Raw genomic sequence first — 20,113 nt, forward strand, 5'->3', positions numbered from 1 at the left:
CAGGTCACCGCCTTCTGCTTCATTTTCTGTAAGTCTGGTATGTTGGTTGGACCATATAAGAAATCTGAAGAAATAAGCTTTTTCCATGAGGAGAGAATTGTAGATACCTTAGAATCAAACTTTTACACTGAAGGAACTATGAGACCTTGCATTCTACAACCAGATTCTTCTGTCTATTACCTTTCTTTCACTTGAAAAAATTATAGGGCCAATACATAATAATGAGAGAACATTAATAAAAAATACCTTGCAGAAGAATATAGTACAGAAAGTAAAAGTTTCTCACCAATCCCCCAAGGTTCCCCAAAGTAACCACTGTTGTTTCTTTTGTATCTTTCCAGAAAGTTTCTGTGTATATATAAGTATGTGTGTCTATTAGAAACAAACAGCAAGTCTGTCTTATACCCAGATTCTCAGCCACTTAGGGCCCCTCCCCAGAGACAACCAGTGTTATGTTTCTGGTATATCTAAAAGTAATTAATACCTTTATGGGCAAACACACACACATATACAACATAGTGTATATTTTATGTGTGAATGTATGTTATTTTTTTCTTCTCAAATGTTCTATGTTGTATATTTCTAAAAAGTTCACATTTTCACAGCAGTATATGGAATCTCTTTTTTCCCCCATACTCTTACCACAGTGGATTTGATCTGTTTTTTTTTTGGTTTTTGTCAGTCTGTTGGTGAAAAACAGTATCGCATTTCTTGTGCTGATTTTCTTTAATTATGAATGAGTTTGAGTATCTTTTCATATATTCATTTGCGTATCCTTTGTTCATTTTTAATTGTATTTTTCCTTATTGATTTATATATTTAAGAAGTTAGCCTTTTGTTGTATGGCTTACATTAGTATTTTTCAGTTTGTTGTTTTTCTTTTTACTTTAGATGTACAAGCCTCAAAGAAAAAGAAGAGAAAATTACCCTCTGATGTGAATGAAGGGAAAACTGTTTTTATAAGGTATGTCTTTTTACTTCAAGAACTGCTCTATTTGTGTTGCCATCATAGGTTTCTTACCTCCCTCCTCTCCTCCTTCCCTTTCCCCTGCCTTCCCCCTTTTTTGCACTAGTTCTGTTAGCTAGGCCAGAAAGTTAGATGCCTCTAAGACCATTAGCACACCTGGCTCTAGGAACATACCAAGCAATGAGAAACGTAGGAGAATCAGAACTATATACAGAAGATAAATATCAGGGGTCATCATATCTTGTCGTCACTTAGATTTCATTCTTTGTAATTGGGGTGGCATCATTTGGAAGAAATCAATTCTTCAAGTATGACAGACATCTTGCTTGCTGGCCTTTGTTTTTGTTTTTTAAATACGTTTTTATTGATTTCAGAGAGTGGAAGGGAGAGGGAGAGAGAGAGAGAGAGAGAAACATCAATGATGAGAAACATCATTGATCGGCTGCCCCCTGCATGCCCCCCTCTGGGGATCGAGCCCAAAACCCAGGCATGTGCCCTGACCAGGAATCAAACTGTGATCTCCTGGATCATAGGTCAGTGCTCAACTGCTGAGCCACGCCGACTGGGCTGGCCTTTGTTTTAAGGGGAGTGCTGGGACCCGGGGACACCAGTTGTCCCAAACAATTTCTCTCTTCATGCCTAACTTATCCTCTAAAGTAGTGTCTAGAATAAAGTAAGGCATCCCATCTGTTTCTAGGGAACCTGAGGGAGGGAGTTGGGTACAGATGGATTTTATTTCATGTCGCCATTGCTATTTTAGTCCTACCGACTGCGGTAGATTGGCATTTTCAGAAGGTCGAGGTACCTTCAGCTCGCCTTCAAACTTGCTTGCTTGTTCTCTCTTAAGTACCAGTATGCAGGGCCATAGGAATCTTATTTGAGAGATGTGTATTTTATCTTCCTGTACAGCCTCCTAAGATTGTTTTTATTATATAGGCAATTTATGTTTAGTGGAGGAAATTTAGGAAATAAATGTGCAAAAAGACACAAAAACATTAACCTTAATCACTACTCAGAGAACACCCACCACATGCCCACATCATCATAAATATTTACCAAGATGAGTTTAGCCTATACGTGCTGTGCTGTAACCCATTTTCTTTTTTTACAGCATGTCTCTCCATAATTTCTTTTTACTGTGTTATATGGAATTGCTATATAAATAATTTTGTACTCATAGAGGATTCTAACAAGAAGGAAGAAAAATCATACTTAGAAGCCTGTGACCTCAATACCAAGGATACTGTTCCTTATACATCTTTTAAATCAGGGGTGGGGAACCTTTTTTCTGCCAAGGGCCATTTGGATATCTATAACATCATTTGTGGGCCATACAAAATTATCGACTTAAAAATTAGCTATGAAAAAAGCTCCTAGATTTATTGAATTTTGAGTCCTGCTTGCAGTTGCCTTGGCAGGGCCAGACCGCATGATATGGCCCTTGGGCTGGACGTTCCCCACCCCTGTTCTAAATTAACAAAGAACCTAGGAAAGTAAAGGGATGGAAGAAGTAAAACTACATGATGAGGTAAATGAGAAGTAGTAATGTAACTAGGATGAGTCTTATTGCAGAATATTTTTTTATCTGTTACTCCATAAGATAGAACCATTTATGGGGTTGTTAACTGAGTTTAAGAGAAGTAAAATTATAGGTATTTATTTGACGCTTTTTCTTACCCCTGGAAGGCTGTGCATAGCTGGGAAATGAGGACTCTACACTGTGTTGAAATTTAGTAGAACAAAATCTCCTTCCAACATTTTTTAATCCCATGGAGAGAAATAAGTAGTTTTCTTTTTTTTTCTCACTTAGCCACAAAACTTTACCATGTTTGTTTTTGAGTTATTTTGAAGGATTTTCTTTTTTAAAAAAATTTTCTTAACTCTTTTATTTTTTAATTACAGTTGACATTCAACATTACTTTATATTAGTTTCAGGTGTACAGCATAGTGATTAGATAATTATATAATTTACAAAGTTACCTGCTCAATAAGTCTAGTACCCACCTGGCCCCATACATAGTTATTACAATATTACTGACTATATTCCCTGTGCTGTACTTTACATCCCCAAGACTGTTTTGTTACTACCAATTTGTACTTTCTAATCTCTTCACTTGAAGGATTTTCTAACTTTTGTAAAATTTTAACTGAAACCTGGATTTCATAGCAACATGGAGGAGAAAATGGCTAATCGAAAGAGATACACATTTGACTTTTCTCATTAGTCTACTGTGAGTGTTTTGTTTGTAATCAGGGAAAGTGATTTTGGCCAATTTAAGTGAAAAAGCAGGTTTTTCAGATAAATGTTAGGTTGGTTCATAGATTTAAAGTTGTCAAAGAGCAAACCTCAAGAACGGGATGAAACTCTGGACAGTTCTGGGACCTCCGCTGCAGGAGGCAGTGAGTCTTTTCTCTGAGGACACTCCACCACTTTTGTGACTTCTTAAGGTATAACAAATTCTGTAGGATGAATTAGTCTAAGCGTACAACTCAGCAAAATTTTTTGTATTTATATATATGAGCATATATATACATTTACCTATACATGTTTATAGATATGGATGTATACATATATCTATGTAACCACCACCCAGATCAAGATATAGAACATTTTCAGCTCCCTGGAAGTTTTCCTTGGGTGGGGCACTGCTGTTTTGAAATGAATCTGCATCTACAACTTCTGGTCTTTGTATATGTCTGTTCAAGTTTTAAATTCCTGGGAGAGAGAATCTGATTGGCATAGGAAGGTCAAGGGGCAGAGTCATACATCAGAAAGCTGGCCAGTGGAGGCCACCCGTATCGGTGCTATTCCTGAACAAGGGAGGGTGGTCATGAGCAAGGGAATCACTCCAGTTGGTGTCTGACTTCTTTATGGATCTTACTTTTGTAATTGACCTTTCTTGTGACCTAATTGTCTTCCATAGAAACCTGTCCTTTGACTCAGAGGAAGAAGAACTTGGGGAGCTCCTCCAGCAATTCGGAGATCTAAAATATGTCTGCATTGTCTTGCATCCAGACACAGAGCATTCTAAAGGTATTTGCTGTCAGCTGGTTAGGCCCTAAAAGAGTGAGACTACTGCCATGGGCACTGACTATGGACCCCTTCTGGGGGCTCCACATTCAGCCCAGGTTTCAGTGGTCCATAGAAGCACCAAGGACGTTCTGAGGTTGTCTTCCATGAGGTCAAATTCAGTGTCTTTCATTCGACTGCCAGCCATAATTTTGCCTAAGCTTTTTAAAGCCCGTATTTACCTTAGGGTGATGAATTCCATTTGTTGTTCTTTGAATTTCAAATGAGATAGCATCTCATGGGTATTAATTATTCCACATTGCTTGACATTACTGGGATATTTTTTAGTTGCGTTTGTTAGAGATAGAAGGTGATAGAAACTTTGTCGTAGTGGTAATAGTCAGAAAGAAAACTATGTAAGAGGAGTGCTGCCGTTGATTTTTTTTTTCCTAAAGCTATTTCTTTGAGCTTCCAGGGTTGACCAGTCCTAATTTCAGTATATTGCTGTTCATAATTGATTTCATCAGTTGCAGTCATTCTCCTAAAGCAGTGAATTCTTAAATTCTTAATTCATTCTGATTCTTGATTTCTTTGCAAACTACCAAAAGCTGTGAACCCTCTCCTCAGAAAAATGCCACTTCTGAGGGTTTGTGGGCTCTTTGGAGCCTCTCCATGGATTATTAACCTATATTCTAAATTTTCTTATTTTCCAAACTGATGTATTAGTTTCCTTAATAAGCATAGTTTCCAAACTGAGTATTTTTGGATTTTACTTAGCTAAAAAAATGTGCATAAAGCCTTATGATGGAAAGAAAATGGACTGCTTCATGGAGATTAGTGATCTAATCCCAGCTAAGCCATAGACCAGCTGGGTGATTTTTGGCAAGTCATTTAACCACTGTGGGCTTCAGTTTCTTATCTAAAATTAGTGGGTTCAACTAGAGTAATCACTTGAGGTGCCCTAAGCTCTGATATTCACTTATAGTTCTTGGACCTTCTCCATTTCCAGTATGTTTTTCTGAAAACGGGCAACTAGAATTGCATAGAATGTTCCAAATATGGTAGTATATTGCTTTACTGTGATGTCTTTTGTTCTTTTTTGAGTGTGTGTGTATTGGGTTGATATTTTCAGCATGTAGTCTATAGTGGACTTGCTTCGATCTCTGTCTTGGTCTGTTAATGTTAGCTGAGAGTTAATGATCTTAATGAGCATAGTTTTCATTATTTTTTGTAATGCATGTCTTTCCCTAGCTCATACTAAATTTTTCTGGCACTTTTTCTGCCTACTCACTTATACAGCCTTGACCTCCTGCTCCAGTTTATCCCTGTCAGCATTTCATTTCACTGCCTGGAAGAGCAAAATATTATCTGCAGACTTTTAGGGAAGTGTTAAGACCGAACCCAGTATTGACTCTGGAAATTCCAATGATAAAATTCTTACCCATTCAAAGAGAAGTACCTCTTTTTTTCATATTGAACAAATAAGATAATCTGTCTATTAGAAATATTTCGTCCCCATATTTCTTTATTATTTGTTTCTTCATACTGAGTATTTATTAATGCCAGGCACTATGCTAGGTGCTAAGGATATAGAAACAGCCAGGAAACATGGCTCTTATTCCAGACGCATCCAGTCTTTTGGGGAAGATGCCATCTGAATGGTGCTATAATAGAGATGTGAGTGAAGGACTAGCAGGGTGGGGCACTCGGCTCTGCCTGGAGGAGGCAGGGAAGACCTCACTAGATGGTGACCCTTGGGTTGGCCTGCCCATGTGTTCTTTCAGTTAGTCTGCTGCCATTCATTCTTATAGGGGACAAAAGATTAGTGCCCCAGGAGCTGTAGGAAATATATTGTTGTTTTCATATATGAGGGAATACTAACAAAATATTATGAAACTTATATTTCTTTTTTGGAGGAGTTTCCCATAAGGTGAACTTTTCCCTCCTTTGCGTATAAAAGCTGTTTGTTTGTTTTTTAATCAATAGCAGAAATTAGGATGGGTTAATTGACCCTGCATCCAACCAGTGAGAGGAGGTACCTGTGGAAATTCTGGACTGTGGGTTGATAATTGAGCTCATGGATTTCTGGTTCACTGCTATGTTCATTTGATAGAGGCCTGGGCCTTTTACTCCAAGAGGCAAGTGTCCCCTTATCTAATGCCTCCCAAGTAACAATGATGGCAGTGAGATCTGTGATTAATTTCAGGGTTAAGTGGTTGCTGCCTCATTTTGTAAATCCTCTAATAGACATTCAGTAGGTGATGCTGAATAAAATGTTAGGCTGGAATTTCTTCAGCATTTCTCATGGATATTTGTTACTAAGGAGAGAGATGGTAAGACTAAAGTTCTAGGAGCATTGGAAAAGATGAAGAAAGTAATAAAATTTCATTGTGAGCAGATGTTCCTGACACAGTGCTTGTCTCTATGGTATTTAACAAAAGGATGCTACCACCCCTTCCACTTGTGCCAGTCTGCCACCATTTGTGTGTTGTTTTTGGCTTCCTGGTTTTGGCTTCCATGGGAGTTTGGCATCTCTCTTGATTTTGTCTCTCTGTGCAGGTTGTGCGTTTGCTCAGTTCATGACTCAAGAAGCAGCTCAGAAATGCCTTGCAGCTGCTTCTCCAGAGACCGAGGTAAGGAAGACATTTCCTTTATCCTGTAACTTAGGCAATAGTGGCTCCTAGGGGCAACATCTGATGTTTACACAAAACTTTATTATTATTAAAATTGTCAATAATGTAATAATAGTGAAGTTAACATTTATTGAGCACTTAGTGTGTGAGAGGCACTCTCATTAGGCACATGCATTACCTTATGTAATCCTTACATCAGCCATATAGGGCTGTATAAGGTTAGTACAATTATTATCCCTATTTTATGGGTGAGAACAGGTAGAAAGGTGTACCTGATATTTATTGATCACTGTCTGTATGTCAGCCTCTATTCTAGGCTGATGACATAAAAGACTGGAACAAGATGGGATTAGGCCATCTGTCAAGTGTAGTAAGTGTTTGAGGGGAAAAAGTGTATGGGTGATGGAGAATTTTTCTGTGTATTCCATAACCAAGTATAAATTGTTTTGAGTAGTTATCTTGTATTGCCATTACCTGTTAAATTTCCTTGAGTAGAGTTGACACTACCATTTCATTAGCTTTCTTTAGATTTCTAAAAATTTGCTTGTTTACAGATCATTTTCCTCAATTTTGCCTACTTTGGGCCTAATCATCTCCCATAAAATAAGTTACTGCTGACCACCCTAAATACACACATGACCTTTTGCACAGCTATAGTAAATACTGTTAGCTGGGCCAAAATATCTTGGCATTGGGTTCCATAGCTTAATTGGAGTCTGCTGTTTCCCTGTCCTTGGTGTTCCTTGTCAGGTGCTTAGTTTCCTGTCAGGTGTTCTGTGTTTAAGAGAGAGGGGTGCAATGTGTTACAGGGTGGCGGGCTGAAACTGGACGGCCGGCAGCTCAGGGTTGACTTGGCAGTGACCCGTGATGAGGCTGCAAAGCTGCGGACAAAGAAGGTGAAGAAGCCGACTGGAACCCGGAACCTCTACCTGGCCCGAGAAGGCTGTGAGTAGTGGAAGGGAGACGTAAACCAGGCCTCTTGAGTTAGCTGGCCCTGTGCTGTGACAGTGACCCAGCAATATTATGTGTGGAGGCATGTTTCACATTAAAACCCCAAATGTCCTCTTCAGCAGTGTTATATTACTATTATTATTTTAATGTTTTTTGGGTTTGTTTTTTATTGACTTTAGAGGGAGAGGAAGGGATAGAGAGGGGGAGAGAGAGAAACAGAGACGTGAGAGAGATGCGTTGATGGGTTTCCTCTGTACACACCCCTACTGGGGACTGAACCCACATCCTAGGTATGTGCCTAGGTATGTGCCCTGACTGGGAATTGAATCGAGACACTGAGCCACACTGACCAGGGCAGCAGTGTTATATTATTATTCCACTTTAGCAGATGTGGCTTTCTGTTAGGAAACCTTCACCCAATTTGTTGATGAACTAATCTCATTGTCTGTTCTGCCTTCTTGCCTTTAGACCTTTTCATCAGAGAATTGGCAGGGCAAAGGGGGGAAACTCAAATTACTTTTGTTTCTTGTCATCATTTCTAATAAGTTTTCTGAAGGAGTGGAAATTATGACTAAAATTACTCTTTTGGATTTAAAATGTGTAGAGTACCTTTTTCTCTTAATGCTGGAAAGATAATCAGAAATTAGCTTTAGCTAAAAAAAAAATCTAGAGAGAATCCCTCCTTCTAGGTCATACAGTGTTTGTCAGCCCACCTGCTGCACAGCTGTACAGCCTGGACTGGTAATATTAGCTCATTAGCCTTCAGTACTAGGCCTCTGTATGGTGATCTGGCTGTTTCCTGGGCTGGCTTATTTCTCCACTTAATAATGGCCCCCAAGTGCATGAGGAACAGTGAAATTCCAACGGCAGGTTATAGGTGGAGCAGTTTTGCAACCCAAATGCCTAAAATGTACTTATTTTCAGAACTTTCTCTAGGCCTTTCCATCTGATGTTGGGCATGCAGATGAAGCTTCTTTGAGGGGAGAGAAGGAGAAGAGGAACAAAATTGCAAAATGTTCAGTGTTAGTCCTTGAGAGTAGCTCTGAGCTGAGAACTTAGCCCTGTAGCCTATTTCTGGCCCTACCCAAATGCCTCTATGTCCTGGCCAGCATAGTCCTCTGGGCCCTGTACAAAGAGCTTGCATCATTCAAATAACATTCCTCTTGTTGCTCAGTGAAAATTCCCTTGCTGATGTCTTGGCCTTTTTCCCTCTTTTTGCAGTGATTCGTGCTGGGACGAAGGCTGCAGAGGGTGTGAGCGCTGCTGATATGGCCAAAAGAGAACGGGTGAGTAGGTTAGGTTCCCAGCCTTCAGGTTCTGCATGACTTATTATAAATCAATAAGTAACAATTGTTGAATGGTAGAGGTGTTCATCAAAGAGCCAAGTATCAGTGACAGGCCATACTTACACTGTTGTTAGAAAAGAAGCACACAGGTGAAACAGCAAGTAACCCAACATTATACATAACATTAGTTCAGCATTATATGCCATTATAAGAACTGGATCTTACTCTTTATTTTCCTAACACTCAGCAGTAAATGTTTGCTGAATAGCATGCTTGGAGATCATGCAGTAGTCACTTAGAGGCCAGGGCTATGTATAACTAGGTGTCAGTATAAATGCAGGATAGCATAAGGAAGGAGGCTCAGAGTAGGCTGGAATTAGTGAGGACGAAGGTGGATGTGGGTCTTGGGATAGTTAAGATGCCCATTTTGGGAAGGAGGAGGATGTCTCCAAATTATAAAATAATTTTTGGAAAGCTCTGTATTATGGGAGTTTCCACTGCTAACTGATGCCGTTAAATTCCTCTGCTGCTTGGTAGTGTTAGTTCCCAGTAAGTTTTACTTTTGCCCATATAGCTTACTTTCAAAAAGCTAATCCAACTTAGAATTAGCTGTGGAACCTGAAAGTGCAGAAGATGATGGACCGAGATGAGAATATAATGACAGCAAGAGGCAGTGTGATTTTCCTGTGTACAGCTTCCTGTCTAGACTAGTGTTCTCAACCTTTTTTGATAGTGAGCATCCAGAACTGATGGTATTTGGGGGGCACTGTGTACCCTTTTCTGATCACATTGCAATAGTGACACATTTAATTTTCTCTTAGAACAAATTTTCCTAGCAAAAAGCTCACTAGATTATATGCATTACAATTTACAGCAGGCACAGCTTTTCCTGGAAGGAAAATCAGACTGTTGAACTTAGGCCTCTTCAAATATCCCTTTACTGTTCATTTCCAGAGTATCCGTTTATTTTGTGATTTGTTAGTACCTTTGCCAAACAAGGAGCAGCAGGAATGAGAAGACTTGATGAAAGAAAAACTATAATTTAAACCTTTTTTCTACTAATTTAGTTTTAAAAACATCAGGAGAAGAATGTCATCTTTTATTTAGAGACAGCCTGCCCTGGGATCAGTGTTTTGTGCAGCATAGTAGAGGCTGGTGCTCTAGAAGCAGAATTCATTTCTGTGGTCATGGACATTTCTTTGCCTCAAGGTGGCAGAGTAGAAACGAGACAGCTTCTCTCAAGTATTCTTTAAATAAATCCCATTTTGTTTTGGAAGGATTAGATAGTTTGAGTTGGTAAGTAGACCAGGACTGAGGATAAATGTTAACTACAGTATTATTATTTACTCTGGGCCAAGTTTTGAAGTCAGGATTTTATGTATATCTCGTTTTGGTCTCACATCACTGCTGAGAAACTGGTATTGTTTCCATCTATAGTTCCACTTTGTAGGTGAAAAAAGTGGCAGCTTAAAAAATTTTATGTGCCCAGCTGGTGTGGCTCAGTAGTTGAGTGTTGACCTATGTACCAGGGGGTCACTGTTTGATTCCTGATCAGGGCATAGGCCGAGGTTTGGGGCTCCATCCCCAGTAGGGGGCATGCACGAGGCAGCCGATCAATGACTCTCTCATCGATGTTTCTAGCTCTCCCTCTCCCTTCCTCTTTCTCTGAAATCAATAAAAACATTAAAAAGACGTTTCATGCAACTTCTTCAGTTAGGGCTGGATTTCTGATTCAGTCTGACTCTACCTATGACTGAACCATGTGCCCACCATCTTGCCTCCTGAACCTTTCTTTTCCTGTGCTGGGCATCGTAAGGCTACAGGGTGGGTGATTTCCCTCCTTTTCTCTATAGGTGTAGTTACTGGATGGGGTCATGGTTCTTTTGTTTTGGAGAACTATGAGCCTGCATTTTTAAAAAATATATATATCTTTATTGATTTCAGAGAGAGGAAAGGAGAGGGGGAGAGAGAGAAACATCAATGATGAGAGAGTCATTGATTGGCTGCCTCCTGCACCCCCTGACTGGGGATCGAGCCCACAACCCAGGCATGTGCCCTGACCAGGAATCGAACCCGATCGCCTGGATCCTAGGTCGATGCTCAACCGCTGAGCCATGCCCAGCCGGGCTGAGCCTGCATTTTGAAAGGGTGGATTGGATTGTTAACATTTTGTTGTTCTTTCAGTTTGAGCTACTGAAGCATCAGAAACTGAAGGACCAGAATATCTTTGTCTCCCGCACCAGGCTCTGCCTGCACAATCTCCCCAAGGCCGTGGATGACAAACAGCTCAGAAAGCTGCTGCTGAATGCCACTAGAGGGGAGAAGGGGGTGCACATCAAGGAGGTGAGAGTTGCCCTGCCCCTCAGAACTTTGGTACTCGTCCTGGATCAGATCAAGCATTTATTTTCAGGCTTTAGTGCTAACAGATTGACAGATTTTCTTCTGGACACATTGTCAGCAGACAGGGCTCCCTTTGTCAGTTTTCATGCCTTTTTTATTCTAATAATGCCTTTCATATCTGATCAGATTGCAGTAGAATGTGAGAATGTCTCTTCCCTAGTGAAGTACTTTAGCAAGCATTTATTGAATGCCTGCTGTGTGCTCAGCATTATACCAGGTGCTGTAATGTTAATTTTCTTGCAGAGAAAATAATCTGTGTGCTTTTTATTACCATTTGGGTGCTTAGCCTATGGTTAAGAGTCCTCAGTGCCCTGTGGTGAGCACAGGGAGCTGCACAGGTCTTTGACAGCTGTGTTAGACAAACACTGGATTCATACCAAGACTTGGTTAGATACTGTGAGAACAGAAACCTTTTTTTTCCCCCCATGGTGCCCTTTGCATTTCTCTGTCAGAGCGCCTGCTGTTACACTGTCCTGTAATTAATTGTCTGTCAGTCATTTCTCCAACCAGACTGAGCTCTTTGAGGGCAGGTGTCATCTCACTGTTCTTAATGCTTGGCATAGCACCTGGAGCATAGTATTCTGTCAATCAGAATTTACTGAAAGAGTAACACAGCCAGTATTATGAATTAGCTTTACTCTGTTTCATCACCATAACTTTTCGTACTCCCTGAAAGACTCACCAAAATGTATGGTATTGGTATTTGGGGAATTACGTGAGAGAGTGTGAACATATCAGCACATATCTGACACCACTCTTGGTAAAATTGTTCAAAGTGTTACTGGTATAGGAGTCAGTTGTATAATTCCTCATATCAACATCCACAACACTTAATAAGTGTCTGTGCATTTAAAACCTGTCTTCATTTAGAGAAATTAAGGTTTTATAATTGCATTGTATCGAATTTTCTCTTTAACTCTTTCATATGTGTAAGTATAGTGTCTCAGAAAGATAGTAAGCTTCTTGAGGAACTTGATTTTATGCTTTTCTTGACTTCCCTATAGTAGATGGCACAGTTCTAGGCACAGAGTAGATACTGGATGTATACCAAATGCAGTATCCAAGTGTTCCTAATGCCTAGACCTCTCCAAAATGAGAACTACAGCTTCTAGGAATAACAGCACGTGAACAATCAGTTTTCCCAAGATTCCTTACTGTACTTCAGTGCCCCAGGATGCCTGTTACATTCAGCGTAAGGATTTAGGGAAAAGTCACGTCAAAGAGGATCTGAGTGCCAAGCAAAGACAGTGGAGTTTCTTCCTGTATTTCTGAAACCCTTTTTTGGGCAGGCTCTTCCCCATGCCTGAAATGTCTTTCTTATCTAAAGCCATCAGGCCTTCTTCCTTCCTTTCTTCAGTAATTTCCTTTCTGAGTGGTTTCTACAACGATAAGATCTAGGGACTACACTTGATCCTCAGTGATAACTTAATATACAAATTCAGGTACCATGGACCTCTGAACTTGTATGTATTGTCATTAGTTAGCTATTATAATTTTTCCTTGGAAAGTTTATATTATATGCATGCTATTTGTAGGTTGGTGTTGATGTCTATAAACTCTTAGAAAGCATGAAAATATCTATTTGTTTTGTGCTCTCAGTAGGTGTATTCTAATAAGACAGACATTCACAAATGTCATTTCAGTACAACTCTTGGATCTATATGAAGGGTCTGTCCCAATAATTGAATCTGTTAAGGCTTCTCATCCTGTAATTACTGATTCTTTTTCTTGTTCTACTCATAGTGTAAGGTGATGAGAGACCTCAAAGGAGTTCATGGGAAAATTAAGGGTCAGTCCCTGGGCTACGCCTTTGCAGAGTTCCAGGAGCATGAGCATGCCCTGACAGCCCTACGCCACATCAACAACAACCCAGAAATCTTTGGGCCTCAAAAGGTGAGCCTCATCCTGTGGGGAGAGCTGTTCCCCTGAGGACCATTTGCAGAAAACCATTCCTCTCCTTCGTGTCCAGTTCCCTCTCAGTCATTTGAATGATGGGAAGGAGTAGCAAGTCGATGGAGGCAATGAGCAGTGATTCAGGTAATAAGATGATTGGCAGGAACTCTAAATTGTATAGACTACTTGCACAACTGGCCCCTTACCTTGAAGTAGAGTAAGTGAGCAGCCACCTCTGACTTGCAAGCTACCTCTGACTTGGCAGTGGTGGGGGACAGTTCAGTTCGTTGCACTCAGAGATTAGGAAATCTAATGAATGACATTCTGTCTCCTTCTGACACAGAGACCAATAGTGGAGTTCTCTTTAGAAGATCGAAGGAAGCTTAAAATAAAGGAACTAAGGATCCAGCGCAGCCAGGTACAGAACCGAAATGTTTTTTCTGTTTTTTTAAATTGTTGTTCGTAACACATAATGTATAACTCACTGTTTTTAAGTGTACAGTTCAGCCAAGAGAATTATTAAAGGCCATATTTAAACTTCTGTTCAGTTTGTGCTTCTCCCCCCTTGAAATAGGTCTCTACCTCAATAGGTTCTTTGTTACCTTTTACTCTTAGTTCCCTAGAACTCTCCAGACTACCTCCTCCTCTGCTTGCCTGTCGTGATAGCCCCGCAGAAGGGAAAGGAAGGAGAGAAGAGAAACAGACTGATGTTATTCACAGTCAGCAGTTCTTGTACAGTGCTTGGTGATGGTCCATGTCAAAATTAATGGCCAAGATTAAAGTTTTGCATTACCTGTAGATTTCAGCTGTCTCTTTCATAATTCTTTTTTCTTCTTAGATGGCTCCAGGAATGTGATGCCTGATAGTTTTAGTACTGTTTTTAATCTAGTGCAGTATAGAAGAAAGAACAGGGACTTTGGGAACTGGAATACTTATGTTCAAACTCAGCCTCTCCTGCTTTCTGAGTTACTTGGCAGGTTATTACCTCTCTCAGCTTCATTTCCTAGTTTGTAAAATGGAATTAATAGTATCCGTCTCACATGGTTGATGGGGATTAAATGAGTTAATACATGTAAGTTGTCTCGCATGTCAGCACATACTCAATACTCATTCTCTTACCCATTTCCTCCAGGGCATATAGGACCAGACTATTTTTGATACCAAAGCTCTTACAGTTGACATAGCTGTTATCCCTTAGCTTGTATGTATGCCAAACATTTGCGGTCTTTATGGCGCATAGTGTGAGCATGACCAATAGAGGAGCAAGTTCAGTGGTTAATACAGTGCCCTGTGTTGGAAAACTTGGGATCTGGCCCTTGTCCAAGGCAACTTTTTTATCCTAGGTTTATTTACTGCCTGACGCCATTGCTTCAGGAGGTGATCCTGAAGCTACTGACTTGAAAAAAAAATTCAGATGGGTTTATTTGTTGTCAGCACTTGTGTACATACTGCTCTTTCTGCGTAAAAGTGCCCCTGCCCTCTGACTCAGTTTCTGTATTCATATCAAATATACTTCCTCAAGTAGCATTTTCCCACCTCTTTCAAAAGAGATAAGGCTTCGTTATTTGTACCCCCATGAGCTTCCTTAAACTCCGTTAGTTTTTTGCTTTGCTCTATTTGTGCCTGTCTCATGTCTCCACTAGGCTGTGGGTCCTGAGAGGCAGACACTATTCTTTCCATCTGTGCCCGTACCACTTAGAGACAGAGACTGGCATGTAACAGGCACGTAATGATCTTTGTGGATCAATGTTTCTGTCCCGGTTTTTAAGGGGAAAAGGACAACATTAATTTCATGTGAATCTTTTTCTTTTTCCACTTCAGTGCAGCATGAACATGTGCCATCCTTTATTCCTTCCTTCTCACAGCATCTTTTTTTGGTCTTCATTGATTCCTTCTCTAATTTTCTTTTTTTATGTAGAGTTGAGTTTCTGACTTAGGTCATTTTCCTTTTCTGAGGAAATTCATTTAGCATTTTTCACAAGGCGTGTCTACTGGTGACAGATTTCTTTAGATTTTGTTTATCTGAGATTTTTTTTTTCGTCCTTACCCGAGAGAGGAAGGGGGAGAGAGAGAAACATTGATGTGAGAGAGAAACATCAGTTGGTTGCCTCATGTGCTTCCTGACCGGGAATTGAACTTGCAGCTTAGGTATGTGCCCTACCTGGAAATCGGACCCAGTCTTTTCGGTGTATGCGATGATGTTCCAACCCACTGAGCCACCGGCCAGGGCTGCCTGAGGAAATCTGTATTTCTCTTTCACTTTTGAGGGATGATTACACTGGATGCAGAATTCTAGGTTGGTGATCCCCCCCAAGTTTAAATATTTCATTCTATTCTCTTCTTGTTTACGTGGTTTCTGAAGAGAAATCCAATGTAATATTATCTTTGTTTCTCTGTAGGTAAGGGAGCCCCCTGCCCCCCCCCCCCCGCCCTTGGCTTCTTTCAGGAGTTTATCTTTGATTTTCTGCAGTTTGATATGATATGCCTAGGTGTAGATTTTTGGTATTTATCTTGTTCGTTATTTGTTGAGCTCCCTGGATCTGTGGTTTAGTGTCTGTCATTAATTTTGGAAATTCTTGGCCTTTATTACTTCAAATATTTCTTCTGTTCCTTTCTTTCTTCTGGTATTTCCATTATACATTTGTTACACCTTTAGTAATTCTCCCATGCTACTAGCCTTCCCCCCCCCCCCCCACTGGCTTTTAAGTCTTTTGCATGCATGTACTTTTCTCTCTGTTTCTGCATATAGAAAAGAAAATGTTTATTTTGTGCCCCCACCCAGTAACCATTTGTTACTATATTAGGGCCTGTGAACCACTTGTATTCACTTTCCTGAAGTCTCTATCTTTTAGTGGGAAGAATTCCTTCTTCACCAACCTCACATAAAGCTGCTTTTGTGCTGAGTATTTCCAACACATAAACCTCATCCAGAAACCAAATGATGGTCTCTTGTTTTATGCAGCAAAAAATGAAATCCAAGTCCACAACTGGTGGGCCCCAGCAAGAGCAACTGAAAGAAAAGACCAGCAACAGAAAGCAGCTTGGAAAAGACCAACACAAAGCAGCTCAAAACCACACACAGGAGCAAAAGGGGAAGGCGGGCACTATCTCATGGACAGGATTCCAGACCAAGGCCGAAGTGGAGCAGGTGGAGTTACCTGATGGAAAGAAAAGAAGAAAGGTCCTGGCGCTACCCTCACACCGAGGCCCAAAAATTAGGTGAGATGCAGGACGATGGCATAGAACAGTGGATGGCTTTGAGAAGGTTTGTTTTTGCTTAGCTCTTTTCCTCTTTGTGGCTTTTGTTTGGATGACAGGGATGCTCAGTGCTGTGCCAGTCCCAAAGCACAAGCAGAGGTGTTATTCCTGGACCACATGGAAGCCAGAACAGAACTGGTAGAGGGGGCCACTGAGGAGCCTTCCAGGGCAGACTTTCATGCCATTTTCCCCCTTTTCTGAAGAGCTTCCTCCTGTCCTGATGGTTGTCTCAGCTGAGGCCCACCTACTGGAGGCTCCCCTGCAATTTGTGTTTGGGGCAACAGACTAGTGCTATGAACAAAAGTTGATGTTTAAAAAAATATTTGTTAAATGAAGGTTTTTTTTGAGATTCTCTTGAAGTTTTAAACCAAAACAAATGTACAAATGGCGAGCCTTAGGGCATTCTGGTGCAGTATCCCTATTTAGAATGACTTATCATGGTTTTAGAAAAAGCCAGTGTAAGAAAAGGCATTTTACTTTCCCTGCTGAGAGAACCTCGGGGTGCCAATTAGAGGAAGAACTTGGGGGTAACACTTCACCATATTGTTTCAGGTTGCGGGACAAAGGCAAAGTGAAGTCTCTCCCTCCCAAAAAGCCAAAGCCCCAGATAAGCCAGTGGAAGCAAGAGAAGCAGAAATTATCTCCCAAGCAGGTGAGTCTGTAGGGCACGAGGCTTTGGCATGACAGGTTCTGCTGGGGTTGGCAGTCGCTTTTGTGCCTTGATTTGTTGAGGGGGGAAAAAAGGGCTTTTAGATTGCAGCTATATGCAGGACTGTAGCTTTTTAGAGGACATTGAGGTACACAGTCTAAAAGTGGGGAGAATAGAAAAATAAACCCCCACATATCAATTACTGTGCTTCAACAATTATCCTGTTTTACATATCCCCCATACACTCTCCCTGCCCCCAGCACATTAAAGCAAACTCTACTTCACTTGTAAATGTGCCTCATGTAGAAGTGTATATTCCTCAGGAAAATACCTCAGAATGCATCTCCAACTGACCAGGCCTTAAACACACAACAGACACACAACAGACACACAACAGACACACAACAGACACACAACAGACACACACACACACACACACACACACACCCACACAACAGACACACAACAGACACACAACAGACACACACACACACACACACACACACACACACACACACACACACACACACACACACACACACACACACACACACACACCCCGCACATCTAATGAAATTAATAAGAAGGCCTTAATGTCATCTAATACACAGCCCATATTAAAATGTCCTCAGTACCCTCAAAAATATTTGTTTATAGTTGGTTAGTATGAATCAGGATTCAAAGTCCATGTATTACATTTGGTTTTTATATCTCTTAAATTTCCCCCCCCATAATATCCAGTCTTCTTCATCAGCCCCCTTTTTGCCATGCTGTTAATTTGTTGGAGAAACCAGGTCATTTGCCTTTTAGAATGTATTACATTTTGAGTTTAGCTGCTTTGCTGCCTTGTGGTGTCATTTAACTTGTTTCTGTAACACCCCTTATTGCCTATACACTGGTAGCTAGATCTAGAGGCTTGATTAGATTCAAGTTCAATTTTCTTGGCGAAAGTATTTCATAGTTAATGCTGTGTGCCTTTTGTTTCATCATATCATAAGGCATCTAATACCCCATTTTTGGTGATGCTCAAATTCATCAGTAGGCTTAGGGATTGTCTGTCTTATCCCTCCACTTGTGAAGTCCTCCATCAACTTCTCACCTAATGGTTTTAGCACCATGGAGGATTGCTGTCTGGATCCATTATTTCAGTATGGGTTGCAGAATGGTGATTTTCTAATTTTATCAGCCTTTTTGCATTTTTTAAGTAGAATTCTAGGAAAAAAGAATCTTTTCAACTCTTTGGTTATCATGAAATACCATTTGTATGAGAAAGGCAGGATAAACGTTTGATTCCCCCCCTCTTTATCAGTTTCTAGAATAATGAGTTGGTGTCCTATCAACCTCCAATAGTGACCAGTAAGATTTCATAGTATTATGAATTCCTGAGTTTTTATATACTTGATTTGTTTCCATCAAATGCAGTCATTATACTATTAGGCCAGCAGAAACCCCTCAGGTTGACTCGAGTCCTTGTGAGATGACCCCGTCTTGTTATTGTCCTTGCTTTCTAGTACAGCCAGTTCACCTTACATATTCCCTGGTTCTGGCATTAGCTGTTTTTCCAAGGAGCCGTAGTTCCTTTCAGGAGAAAATAGTAGTCCTAAGTTCTTGAACATTTGAGGTCAAGCTTTCTCCTTCCCTACTCCCTTTTAAGGGTACAAGAAACATTAATTTCCTATCATCCTCAAAAAATCTGTGTGTCTTGAGAAGTCTTGGACCTATATATACTATCTTATAAAACTCTGTCTCTGAGACCCCACAAGCAGTGTTCTTGGTGAGGGAAAGGGCAAGTGAAAACATCTACACTCTGGGCTGACTCATCTGTGAGGAGATTCAAATAAGCACTGGGGAGTGGCCTCAGACAACTGAACAGTGTTTTAGGGGCCCTTTTCTTATGCATTCCCGGTCTGATTTCTTACCAGTGGGTGATTCTTTGAGGGTTGTTCTCTCCAAGGCACACTCTGTGGAAGTCCCCTTCTTGTGGTGGACAAGATCTCTGTACCTACTTATTTTCTTTCTTGGGGGGCCTTTAGGTAAGGTGATACTAACTGCTTGAAATTGACTATCTTTTGTTTCCTTACCTTTCATTTGTAGGTACCTAAGAAAAAAGCTAAGGGAAATAAGGCAGAAATTCGCTTTAACCAGCTGGTCGAACAATATAAGCAGAAATTATTGGGACCTTCTAAAGGAGCGCCTCTTGCAAAGAGGAGCAAGTGGTTCGACAGTTGATGCCAGCAGACTGGAGACTGGATAAGAAGCTGGATTGTGCGCTGCTTGGTAAAGCTCCCAGGCTCCTTCCCAGCCCCAATGTCATTTACTGAGGGAAAGAAACCCCTGATTGCACTGCCACTTTGTTGGGGGGCTCCCTGGGCTGTGCACATCTGGACTCTGTGTGGTTAACCATGAAATCTCAGAAAAACATTGTGATGCTTCTTGCCCATTGTCTAGATTATCATGTGAAGTTGTGTCTGTAATTATTATCCATTTTAACTGTTTCTCAAATGGAAACAATTGCAAAATGCATTCTTGAGTGCTAAATTTTTAAGATGTATATTTTAAGTGTCTTCTCTAAATAAGATATTTTGTGGCTTTTTGAATAACAGACTCTTATTTCTAATATATGTGAATCCTTTGTTATTTATGAACATTTTTGACATCCCTAACTAATTCAGTTATAGAGTCCTACATACTGCAGGAATTGATTAAAAAAGGGCAGAGAAAAATGATTTCCAGCCTATTCTCTGAGGGTGGGAGAAACTTGGAAAGTAATTAAGGGGGATGGGGTCTGGCAGAGAACAACATGTGATAATTATTTGCTAAATGAATGGGTTATTGTTGATAGTTGACAAGAGATCAGTTTGCAGTGGTCCACAGACACTAGCCTGACTGGTGATAACCTGCATTTTCTATCACCGAACACCTCCACCTGAGGACTTAGAGAAGAAAAGGATGGCAGACAGAGCAGTGAGCTTGAGATCTAGGACCTTCCTTTACCTAATGGATGGCCTTGAAGCAGACACATACTCTGTGAATTTTAGTTTCTTCTATGGAATGAGGAGTTTAACT

At 40.5% G+C, this 20,113-nt stretch overlaps 1 protein-coding gene across 1 annotated transcript in view; it reads left to right on the forward strand.

Moving 5' to 3' along the window:
• The window catches only part of RBM28 (RNA binding motif protein 28), a 28,147-nt gene extending 8,500 nt beyond the window's left edge, over positions 1-19,647 (forward strand). Inside the window, exons 9-19 of the mRNA XM_016213392.2 lie at positions 892-964; positions 3,892-4,001; positions 6,537-6,610; positions 7,420-7,555; positions 8,783-8,847; positions 11,032-11,190; positions 12,991-13,140; positions 13,484-13,558; positions 16,103-16,359; positions 16,951-17,050; positions 19,142-19,647. Coding sequence (XP_016068878.2) covers positions 892-964; positions 3,892-4,001; positions 6,537-6,610; positions 7,420-7,555; positions 8,783-8,847; positions 11,032-11,190; positions 12,991-13,140; positions 13,484-13,558; positions 16,103-16,359; positions 16,951-17,050; positions 19,142-19,276 — 1,334 coding nt within the window. The 3' untranslated portion in view covers positions 19,277-19,647. The remainder of the gene's footprint in view (positions 1-891; positions 965-3,891; positions 4,002-6,536; positions 6,611-7,419; positions 7,556-8,782; positions 8,848-11,031; positions 11,191-12,990; positions 13,141-13,483; positions 13,559-16,102; positions 16,360-16,950; positions 17,051-19,141) is intronic.
• Positions 19,648-20,113: the final 466 nt, after the last annotated feature.

The sequence above is a fragment of the Miniopterus natalensis genome, chromosome 10, assembly GCF_054644295.1.
Source record: "Miniopterus natalensis isolate mMinNat1 chromosome 10, mMinNat1.hap1, whole genome shotgun sequence".
Classification (NCBI taxonomy): Eukaryota; Metazoa; Chordata; class Mammalia; order Chiroptera; family Miniopteridae; genus Miniopterus; species Miniopterus natalensis.